General features: G+C 42.4%; 1 protein-coding gene across 1 annotated transcript; it reads right to left on the bottom strand.

Moving 5' to 3' along the window:
- Positions 1–7,630: 7,630 nt before the first annotated feature.
- On the bottom strand, positions 7,631–11,918 carry LOC149275859 (ATP synthase peripheral stalk subunit OSCP, mitochondrial-like). The gene is made up of 7 exons (XM_089504247.1): positions 11,850–11,918; positions 10,172–10,222; positions 9,530–9,640; positions 8,840–8,969; positions 8,211–8,323; positions 7,854–7,940; positions 7,631–7,744 (listed from the first exon to the last, which is right to left on the bottom strand). The coding sequence occupies exons 1-7, from the start codon at positions 11,877–11,879 to the stop codon at positions 7,631–7,633; spliced, it is 636 nt and encodes a 211-aa protein (XP_089360373.1). The 5' UTR covers positions 11,880–11,918.

Below are 11,918 nucleotides of genomic sequence, written 5' to 3'. Positions count from 1 at the left end.
CGTCCACCGGGCAGACCACGCGCCGCTCCTTTACCGTCCACTTGCTGTCCCTCTATAGACCTTTCATGGTGAGATGGTCGCCAAACCCTCGAATCCCGCGTCTCTGTTAAACCATCCTAAATTTTTAATTGGATTTCCCATTTTCTAAGAAAGCCTGTGTGTTTTATATGTGGGACTTCATTTTAGATTTTAGGAAGTTTTCGTTTTTTCATGAAAAAACAAACAAACAAACAAATAACTGTGACCTTTGCTGTGATATCAACATTTAGAAAATGTTGTAGAATTCACTGCGTCGCTAACTCAGTGTGTATATTTAAATCAATTGTTAATGTTTGAATATTACAAAAAAAAAAAAAGTTTAGTGTATATATAAAAGATATATAAATGGACTATGATTAGGAAGTGTGTACCTATAATTTAAAAAGGTGATATTTGCCCAAAAACGTATTGGAGATCCAGACTAGATAAAGCAGATAATAATAATAATAATAATAATAATAATAATATTATTGTATATCTTAGATGGAAATTATACAGTGAATTTACTTTATTCTGCCTTTTCTAGGCACTAACAAGGCTCCAGCGGGGTAACCAGACTCCGATTGTGGGCCGTAAAGAGACGGTATTTTTGTTTTGTGTACAATTTTACGGAAAAGGGAGATTTGTAGTCCTTGGCTTTAACACTTTGACTGTTAGAGAGAAATGCTGGCAGTGAAAGGATCTTTGCCGAGGTCAGATAGCTGTTAGAATTAGATCATTCTGGTCATTCCCCCTTATGTTCAGATAATACTTTTTTTTTTTTAACCCCTCCTGCACTAATGTATTTTGTAGAAACCTGCACTAAAGTTCAGAAACCGTTTTCTATATATTTTAGAGCCATAATAATCTAAACGTGTGTTCTGACCCAGAATCCGACCACTACTTTAGGCTGTGTTAGAATACTGAGCACCGTTTGGGGTTCACTCGCAAGAGGGAGCGTTGCCAGGAGAGTTTTGTTTCAGCTCCGTGACTTAATGTCCAACCCCAGTGAGTTTCTGCGGCAGGAAAACCTTGGCTGGCCCTGTGTAATGTATAGTTAAATCAGTGAGCTTTCGCTCATCTCTCCCCCACCCATTGACCTATGCATTTTCCAGGGCCAGCGAGACCTTCCATGCGACTCTTGTCCCTTTATAATGAATAGTGTAGTATGAGTGTTAAAAATCACAACTCTCCTGCAAACTCTTCCGTTAGTAAGATCTCCTCGTTCCACCCCGAATATGAAGACCACTATAAACGAGGCTGATCTTCCTCCCCGGTGCCGGTGTGATGCGGCTCGTCCATGCGCACACTCCAGGGACGCCTCTGCTACGTTTAATGGTGCAAGCGTCTTGATTCTGGTCCCGTTAGAACGAAGCTACTTGTCCCAGCATTAAAATTCTAAGCCTGTAAACGGGGCCGATGGTCGAAGCCACTGTATGCGAGCTAATTTACTTTTGCCGAGTGCTGCTTGTTAACCCTTCAAGCGCCAGAAGGGCATTTAACACTTTGCTCTCCGTCGCTTGCTTGTAGGGAAACACGTAGTTAGCGTTACGTTTTTTCGGCGCTCCGTATGTTACGTTTTGGTACTTTACACAAGGTGCGCTCATTAGGACGCAAACTTGACCGTCGGCATTTGGCAGGTACGAGGCATGATGTGAGTTACTGCTTTCAGAAAAAGACAACTATTCCCATGATCCCCAAGGCTGGAGCTTGGCGATGGTAAAGTGCCAACGTCTATTGCTGATGGAGAGAGTTGTAGTTATTAACAACTGAAAGCTGAATAGGATTGAAAGCTGGTATGTTGGTCGTGTGTATGTATATACCGGTATATACACTGTGTGTATATATATATATATATATATATATATATATATATATATATATATATATATTCATGGCACGTACGAAGCCAGATTGAGAACGATAAACAGGATTTTTCAGGTTAAGATCATGAAAAGGTGATTTTCTAGAATAGTGGTATAACGCAAGAATAGGGAGAAACTGTCATGTTCCTCATGGAACAGTCCTGAGGAAACGGCAGGCATTAATAACTTTTTTGTTTAATAACTTTTAATAATTGACTGTTACGTTTGAACTTTTACGGCGTATTTCTTTCCTGCGGGTCTGTGCCCGGATACAGTAAACGGGTCCTTTGGGCTCCTGGGCTTATTCTGTGCACTTTGGAAACGCGGCACACAGCTTGCAGGCTCTGCTATAGAAGCACCTTAACGAAGATGAGCTGTTACAGAATTTAGTCAGAATAATTACATTTAGCTGATATTTGGCCGGCTCCAGGCAGCGGCAGGCATCGTGTTCTAGGCTATTTCTCCATAATAATTGGGTTCGTCGTAGAGGATCTATTTTGTTTCCTTTACGTTCCCTTTCTAGATGCATTTAACCTAAAACTGATCTCGCTGCCTTAAATAATATTATTTATCAGTGGAAATAGTGATTTTTAATTTAATAAAAAAAAACAAACAAAAAAAAAAACGTACGGTACTGAAGCAAGTCATATAACGCACTCCCAGCCCTGTATACATTTAACATGAGAGGGTAACCTGAGAATGATGGGAGTTAGAAGCAGTTGCAGCGTCAAAGTATTGCGTTGGGTTTTGGCGAATAGCCGCGATACTACTGAATCCTGATGTATATTTGACATTTAATTTATTGACAAATATTTTATCTTTTTGCCAATTATGGTGATTTTTTTTTAAACTATTTCAGTGCTAGAGTGGCACAATATGTTGATTTTCCCCCTGTAGGGTTAACCACGGTGGGTAAGAAGACTGTATTTTTGCAAATGGCCCGGTACGGACGCGTACCATTGCACAATTATTTACACGGCTACAGACCACTTTAATAATAAGAATGAATATTTCAAAGCGCCAAGTAGGTTTCAATGACGACAAGTTTACATTTCATATTTTGGGTTTATTTATTAGATACCGTGTTGCATTTCAAACTCGCACGTCACCGCTCCTTCGTTCTGTTCTTCTGAAAGTTAAATAGAATTATTTTAAATGTCGCGCATGTGTTTGTGTGCCGCTTTAATGCTTAAAACCTCTAAAAGTATTTGTTTGTTAATTGTGTGTTTTTGTAAAAATAAAGTTGCCGTATCACTTCCTCATTGACTTTTAAGGCGCTTTTTTAATTTACCTACAGTAGCGTTCACTTTTTTCCTCCCCTGCCCTTAAAAGCGGCGTTGAGTATTCGGGATCCTGACCTGTAGACATTTTAAGCACCTCTTCTGTACTGTATGACTTTCATGTTTTGTTGGGGAATAAAAGTTTATTAAATATTACTAGTGACAACCAAACTTTTTTTTTTGCTTCTCATTTATATTTTACTCCACTAAAGTGGATTCGGCAGACAATGCATTTGGTTCTTCAGATGTGGGGGGATGGTAAATCTCAAATCCATGGGTTAATAATAAAGCTCTGCGATGGGTTAATGTTCCTCTGGTTAAATCAAAATATCCAGAAATGGATGTATAATTGAGCCAGGTTGGATGTCAGGAAGGGGGATAGCTAACGGTGACCCCCGAAACAAAATACAAGTAAATCTTATCTTCTACAAGATTTAACCCCTTGGCTGCTAAGCCATTTCCCACCTAGGTGCTAAGCTGGTTTTCAGCATTTTGGTGCATCTCACGTTTAAAAGTACATTTCTTGGGAATAAACTATACAAACCATATATTTTTTTTTTTCAGCACACCCAGCAGATTCCAAATATACCATTTTTATATGTGTATGTTTCATTAGGGTTTGCAGAATAAAGCCAAAAATGGGAAAAAAAAGTGTATTTTTTCCACTTCCAACTCAAAAACTAGTTTGTAATTTTATTTTTCTAAACTCTAATATCAAAACCTGTGTTGCTAAATATTTGTAGTAGGTAACTGGTCTAAAATAAACAGAAATTGAGAACAGCAGACTGTTTTTCTAATATTTTATTGCTAAAAGTTAAATTTACTAGACTATCACAAAAGACATCTTTAAATTTAATGCATGGCTGCCGTCAACTAAACAGCTCTAGCTGCCCGGGATGTTAAAATATGCCAACAAAACTATTCATTTTCGTCTTGCGCACTCCAGTCTTGGGCTACAAATACATGCAGCCCCTCATTTGATGCGCCAAGGGGTGTAGTTTCTGAAAATATATACTTTATGTACCATAATTTAACTTCCTAGCTGTCTAGAGCTGTCTAATTGCAGGCATCACCCCTAAATGTTTTAAGACAATTTTTTAAGATTCTCAAATCTGCCATATCTGAAGTTAAAGTGGTCTAGACTAGGGCTGCAACTAACGATTATTTTAATAATCGATTAGTTGGCCGATTATTTTGTCGATTAATCGATTAATCGGATAAAAAAATACATTATTTTAAATTGAAGAAAAATTGCAATAAAAAAAACGTACAATTTACACTTTCATCTCTTTATTGCAATGGCCTCTCTCTCTCTCTATTCATCTTCTTATTTTACTGACATAATAATAAAAGCTACAAGAACCCAAACACAGTGCGTCTCAAGCTAGGTTTTAATACAAAGTTATTAGTAAATATTAATTCATATGTTAACTATTTTTCATATTTAATAAAAACTGAGAAAAAAGCCTTGTTTACATTTTTTTATTTACCAAACTGCCCCCAGTTATGCACATCTGACCCCCAGCTTGCCACTCTGCCCCCATATATGCCTTATACCTCTTATATGCCAGATTCCACTGTGCCCCTGATATGCCTTATACTCCTTATATGCCAGTGATATGCAACTGAGCCCCCTGATATACCTTTTAGCCCCAGATTTGTTTTATGCCCCCCTGATATGCCTAATATCCATATGCCTTATACCCCCTATATGCCCTAAAAATTCATAATACCCCCCATACACCACTATAACTCACCCATACACCACTCTGGCTCCTCCCCCTCCCATACACCACTCTGGCTCCTCCCCCTCCCATACACCACTCTGGCTCCTCCCCTCTCTCATACTCCACTCTGCCTCCTCCCCCCTCCCATACACCACTCTGCCTCCTCCCCCGCCCATACATCACTTTGGCTCCTCCCCTCCCACACATCACTTTGCCTCCTCCCCCTCCCATATACCACTCTGCCTCCTCCCCTCCCATACATCACTTTGGCTCCTCCCCCCTCCCATACTCCACTCTGCTTCCTCCCATACACCACTCTGGCTCCTCCCCCTCCCATACTCCACTCTGGCTCCTCCCATACTCCACTCTGCCTCCTCCCATACATCACGTTGGCTCCTCCCCCTCCCATACATCACTTTGCCTCCTCCCCCCTCCCATACTCCACTCTGCCTCCTGTGAACCTCCGTTTCTGACAAGACACCAGGGAGCCGGGTAGAGAGGCAGTGGCGTATGAGAGGGGGAGGAGCCAGTGTGGTGTATTGGAGGGGGGCTCCCATACACCCCTCTGACTCCTCCCCCCTCCCATACACCGCTCTGCCTCTCTACCCGGCTCCGTTACTGAAGGCACTTTCACTGCAGCTTCATAGAAGCCACAGTGTAAGTGAAGGGCAGTAACGGAGGCTGTCTGTGCGATGCAGACCCTCACCGGCTATCAGAGAGGATGATCCTCTGTCAGCCGGTGGGGGTCTGCATCGCACAGACAGACTCCGTTACTGCCCTTCACTTACACTGTGGCTTCTATGAAGCTGCAGGGAAAGTGCCTGTCAGTAACGGTGCCGGGTAGAGAGGCAGAGTGATGTATGGGAGGGGGGAGGAGGCAGATGGGAGGGGGAGAGAGACGGAAGTGAGAGACCGGCCGACAGTGAGGGGAATCCAGGTCCCCTGCAGCGTTGCGGGGGATCTGGATTCCGGTGTTATAATCCGATCTCTGTTTGAGGTCGGATTATATAAGGAGAGGAGTTTTTCAGAGCATTTGCTCTGAAAAAAACCTCTTTTTATAATCGATAAAAATCGATCCGATTAATCGATGATGAAATTCGTTGACAACGATTTTCATTATCGATTATTATCGATTTTATCGATTAGTTGTTTCAGCCCTAGTCTAGACATCTGGGAAGTTAAATTAGGGTTCATAAAGTACACATTTCAAGAAACTACATCCCTTGGCGCTTCAAATGAGGGGTTACACGTATTTCTAGGACAAAAGTTGAGTGCACAAATAATGATGGAATATGTCGCTTTGGCTAGAAAATATGTTTTTTGTAACCATAACGACATGTTCATTTGTGTCTTGCGCACTCCAGGTTTGTACTAGAAACACATGCAGCACCTCATTTGATGCGCCAAGGGGTGTAGTTTTTGCAAATATGTACTTTTTGTGCCATAATTCTTATGTGAGCAGTAATGCCACGTCAAGGCTTCAACCCTAATTACTGATCATTCACACGCCTTTCATATCTCCATTCACTCGCAGAAGCACACACCATACTTTCCATACATTCACTCACAGAAGCACACACACCATTCTTTCCCCTTACAATCCCAAAGAAATGATGGTAAAGGGAGAAAAAAAAAATCACTTTTACAGCAAAAATAAGTTTTGCAGTAAAAACGCAAGGAGCTCCAGGGATGAGATGGTTACTCACGTACCGCACAGGCTAAATGGCTGATTTTAATAATCTTTGCAGTTCATCAGGATTTCAAAAATTGCCTCCCTCTACCATTGGCTAAATTTAACCCCATGATCAAAGGGATCATGGGGTTAAAATTTAGTATCGGCCATTTTTAAAAAAGGAAATGTGACTTTTTATAGCTATATGATCGCTGTGGTAACATTGGCTACCACAGTGATCATTTAGCTAGAATACTTTTTTTTTTTTTTCCCCCCCAAGTTAAACAAGTTTATGTTTAGATAATTTAATTTGGGGGTCTCTAGGCAATTTTGATCTTTATTTATCTTCCTTTAGAGACCCCCAAATCATTTTTTTACATTTAAATTTTTTTAACTTAATAGTTTTTATTATTTTCCAACAGTATATGTTGGGGGTCTGTAGCTGAGATACAGGCATCTAAGCAGCATGCCCCCATACCACTTTAACTGACAATAGTCAGTTGTTAATAAAGTTGCGTGGTGACGTCATCGCGCGAGACGTTACCGGCCGGATCGGGTGGCCCCGGTGATGCCCTTCAGTGTGAGGGGCAGATCGCCGGGGTAGGTGGTGATGGGGGTCCACAGACCTCCATCAAGGTAAGATAGTGTTAGCGACGGCATGGGACTGCTAGCGACGGCACCATGCCGTCGTTAGCAGTCAAGGGGTTAAATAATTCAACACACAAGGGGTGAGTTTGATTTATGACATATGCTATAAGCAATGACAATTTGTGGTTCTGATTCTCCAGCTTCTGTCTAATAAATCTTTAAGCGTAAATACCCATGACTTAGATAATGTTTAATGTCCCAAAAGCCAATTAATGACCAATGTTAGACATGCGCTTATTGAAACGAGCATTTTATTCTGACTCCCTTTCGTTAATTTACATACAGTACTTGATGCTCAATTTGCATGTGTTATTAAACACTTATCGTCTACATATATATTCACCACGCGATCACACATCCAGGAGAAGGTTTTATTGTCTGCACCGTACGGTGACCGCAGTACATTAGAACGAATGCCCCTCAAGCAGTATTTTTCATTATGCTGGTCAACTTCTGGATTTTGGCTTTTGTAGACATGTCAATGTATTTGTCCCCAACACAGACGATCATTCCACCCAGGATAGAGGAGTCGGTCTGCAAACAAAGACAGAAACATGGAACAGGTAAACCAGTATATAAGAAGCTTCGAAGACATCTTATCCTGAGAGAAATAAAACAGCAGATCTGCAAAGTGTTTTCCTACCTTAGTCTCCAACTTCAAGACTTCTCCTTTTGCAAGGAATCCATTGAGGGCTGTTTTTAATTCAGCCAAGTTCGCCTCATCCAAAGGCTGAAAAGTGGTGAGACAGCGAGGGAGAGACATAGAAACCAAAAAATGAAATGAGAACACAGAAAGATGTATAAAATCCACATTGCGCATGAACCCCAGTGACTGCAGTACATGAATAATTTGAATTTAAAATAAAAGCCTAAGATGTTAACTAAAAGAATTAGGTCCTTTCCAGTAGGGCTCGAACCCCCCCCCCCCCCATTTTTTCCTTAGCAAATTCAGACCAGCAGATGCAACCCTCCCCAACAACAACCTTATCCTCCGACTTACCGACGCAGTGGTGACCGAGCACAGCACCTCCCCTCGATGTGCGCTCATCATCTTTTCGAAGGAAGCAATGATGTCTGGCGTCTGAGGCAGGCGTCCATTCTCAGCAAGCAAATCTGCACAGTAAGGTAAGCAATAGTTGTGATGACATCAAACGCTGAATGAAATTCACAGATTAATTCCAGAAACGCTCTTTAAACGCGCTGCATTCATACGTAGATAGAAATCTGCAATAAACATACTAATAGTGCTGCTAGAAAGGCTATTATCCCTCTCCCCATAAACGAATTCAAGAGCGGAATCAGCGCTTCCCAGCATGAAGCCGAAGCTAAACGGCATGTAAAATCTCCAGAGCTGAAACTTTCCAATGAGCCAACATAGAAAAACATGAAGTTATCCAAGCGTTTTGGGACCTCGGAGGTCTCTTCCTAAAGATCTCCATCTGAAAGAGAGAACTCTGAGGTCCTTAAGCCTGTGTAGCTCTTTTTCTACGTCTACGCAGTAAAGGCATCGCTATTTTCTCTTGGGCTAACGTGGCTTTATCTAATTTTATCAAATAAACTGGAAAAAGTATAAAAATATTGGTCCTGCGATCTTAACGCGCTGCTTGCACAGAAGGCACATCCACTCACTAATAAAGTTGAGCGTTACGGAGGAAAACTTCTCCTTTGCCAAAATATCGGTGAAAGCCTTTTGCTTCAAGACACGCTTGATGTGGGGGTTGATGATGATCCCAGACACTTTGGGGTCTTTAATAACGACCTAAAATAAAATATAAAAACACATTTAGAACATAGTAGCATTCTCTTCTCTCCTCCGTCACATTTTTATTTATTCGAATAGCTCCATCATATACCGTGGCGCTGTATATATGGATCTCTCTCATAGTCACACTCCTGTCAAACCATAAAGCGAGAAATTGCAGGCAAGCTGAACATTAACTTATTTCACTTTTAAAGCAAAAACCCTTTCAAGATGTAGGGACTTTTTTTTTACTGCTCCGTCATCTATCTACAGTCTGATAATGCAGTGGTCTCCAAACTGGGCCCCAGATGTTGCAGGACTACACCTACCATAATGCTCTTCTCAGCTGGCAGAGGGGGTATGGGAGATGTGGTCTTGCAACAGCTGGAGGGCTGCAGTCTGGAGACCCCCATTCCAATGCATGTCTGATTTCACTTGGGGGGGGGGGGTCACGACCTCAGGCGGCAGCATTACGTGTAACAGAATTCATCCTCCCCGTCAAACCCGCTTTGGCATCTCTTTAGATTTGATGCAAACCCAGCCCTTTCAGATCCACAACAGGTAACCCCCCCACTTACCGATACCCTGGTCATCTCCTTCTCTACCTGTTCCAACTTCTTCTCCTTGGAAGCAGCAGAGTAGAGAGCCGTAGCATAGCGGCCCTCCAAGCCAAAGATCTGGATTGGGGGCTGAGAAGAAACAAACGAGCAGAATATTAATCTCTAAACAGTGATCCTGTGACCCCCTTTAAACGCCATAAAACACTACACTGTATCCATTGAAAGAGACGTGTCCCTAAGCTTTTAACCCTTTCTTGTCCAACACTGGCCTTGATGCATAGCTGGTGTGGCCTTTAGAAGACCAGGAGGCAGCTTAAACTCTATGATGAAAATCAACTTCAGAGTAACGTGGATTGGTTTTCGATGGTTAAACACTTTATTAATCCCTTCATACTAGTAACACTTCCCGCTAAATGTATCGTTTTAAGGGATAAACAATAGAACAGTCCCAGAAAGATGGCCCCTGCCTCAAATTACGTTGGCTCAAGCATCTCTGGGCTAACGCGGGGAGCAAAACTGCTAGCGATTCACGCATGAAAGGGTCTCTATGATGAAGCCGCGACGTAGGGAAAAACGTTCAATAAAAGTCCCGATTTAACCCCGAATTTTTAGATAAAGCTGCAGCCGTAAGGGTTGTTTCTCGGTCCGTCGATCACATACCTTGATCAGCTTGGAAACTGGTCGGACCGCACTGGTGCTGAAGGAGCGAACCTACAAAATGAATACATTGCTTGTTATTCAAGGGTTCTGTATCATATGAACGAATACACCGGCACTTCCAAACATACCCGCGTCCTACAAAAACGTATTCCCTGCATAACACGGCACGTCCGCCCCGGTAACATTATCGCTGACGGGGTCTATTCAGCTCCCTAACACCGCTGGGCATTATCAAGGGCAAACCCCAGAGAACTTCTCCTGCAGGAAAGTCTGAGCTGGCCCTGGACGATGCATAACTAAATCAGATTCCTGGATTTAACGCACATTCTCCGCTCCATCCCTGCTGAAAAATCTTGAAATAATATTATTTCAGTTAAATGTTGTACGGCCGATTCAACCAAACAAGGTCAAGGACCGAGCGAGCCTTTAAGAGCAGCAGGAGAGACGCATCAACCGTGCTGAACGGATCCCTCACCAGATCCCAGGGTTCTGTATTCAGCGGATAAAGGCAGAAAACACACATTTTATCATTTTACTTGGTCACGGTGCCGAGGGCAAGACGTGGCAAGTCTAGAACGACGTCAAACACTAGAGCTCTGTGAATAACAGACTGTTTGTGGTCCTAAAAGTTCTGAAAATAATATTACTTTGCTTTTGTCCTCAATCAAGTTCAGCGGGTTCTGCCCCGTCGTCTGAACGGACTTGTCTGGTTACGGTTTTCACCTTTACACGTCACCTTGGCCGAGGGGGCCATATTAATAGCCGTGACCTCCAGCCATTCCCATTGCCGTTCTATGACGAGTAAATAATAATGGAGACGTGTTTTCCACAGAATATCACAGACGGACAACATACGGACGCTGACGGCAGATCGGCCCCATTCGGCCCATTTATTCTGATGTAAAGACTCAGACCTTAATCAATCATCAGGAGCCATACGCTGATCCCATGCATGTTTCAATTCCCTTAGTGTAGTAACCTCTACCACTTCTACTGGCAGGCTATTCCACTTACCTTCCACCCTCTTCGCAAGTTAAAACTTCCTTACATTAGACCCAAAGCTCTGACCCTCAAGGATTTTAGTGACCCAGAGGTAGCTTTTAGCCCGGAAAGGTTACAAACGATACTCACCCAGACTCATGATTTCATAGACAGACAGACGGTACTAAAGCACAGCTCATTCAACATATATATATATATATATATATATATATATATATATATATATATATATATATATACACACACACACACACACGCTGTCTGCGAGCAGGACGACACTATGCAGAATAACACAAGCTTCATTTCTTGTATTGAATTTAAAGACTTATAGATATTTGCTAATGAGCTGTGTATATAGACCCGTCCTAACTATATATACCGACAGGCCTTAGAACAGATATGCTATATACTGTATATACCGTACATACATCTACACACACACATATATATGTGTGTGTGTGTGTGTGTGTGTGTGTGTGTACATACGTATACACACACACACACACATTACACTATATACTGTTCCCCATGCTAAAAGCCTTTCTCATTGGACGCCTGGAGGGCATTGCTCTGACAGCTGCCGCCCCCGTGTGGCGCTGGGGCCTGAATGCTCGGTAATCCTGCCCCACGCGCCCCAGGTTTTGCCCCGCTCCCTGCGCCCGGTGCGGGGATTTACCTTCAAGGAGAGCCTTCCTGCTGCTGCCATGTTCTCCTCCGGTTGCTGCTCTAGGTCAAACCTGCGCCT

The sequence above is a fragment of the Sceloporus occidentalis genome, unplaced genomic scaffold (assembly GCF_023333645.1).
Source record: "Sceloporus occidentalis isolate IW3139 unplaced genomic scaffold, rSceOcc1.0.p SCAF_262, whole genome shotgun sequence".
NCBI lineage: Eukaryota > Metazoa > Chordata > Lepidosauria > Squamata > Phrynosomatidae > Sceloporus > Sceloporus occidentalis.
This window is presented reverse-complemented; position numbering and strand designations above follow the sequence as displayed.

Bases quoted from the DNA above. Each gene is read 5' to 3' on its own strand.
- LOC149275859 (XM_089504247.1), bottom strand. From the start codon at position 11,879: ATGGCAGCAGCAGGAAGGCTCTCCTTGAAG. The intron at 8,970-9,529 runs GTAAGTGGGGGG...ATTTTATTTTAG, and splicing joins AGGAGATGACCAGGGTATCG to GTCGTTATTAAAGACCCCAA. The intron at 7,941-8,210 runs GTAAGTCGGAGG...ACCACTTTTCAG, and splicing joins GCTCGGTCACCACTGCGTCG to CCTTTGGATGAGGCGAACTT.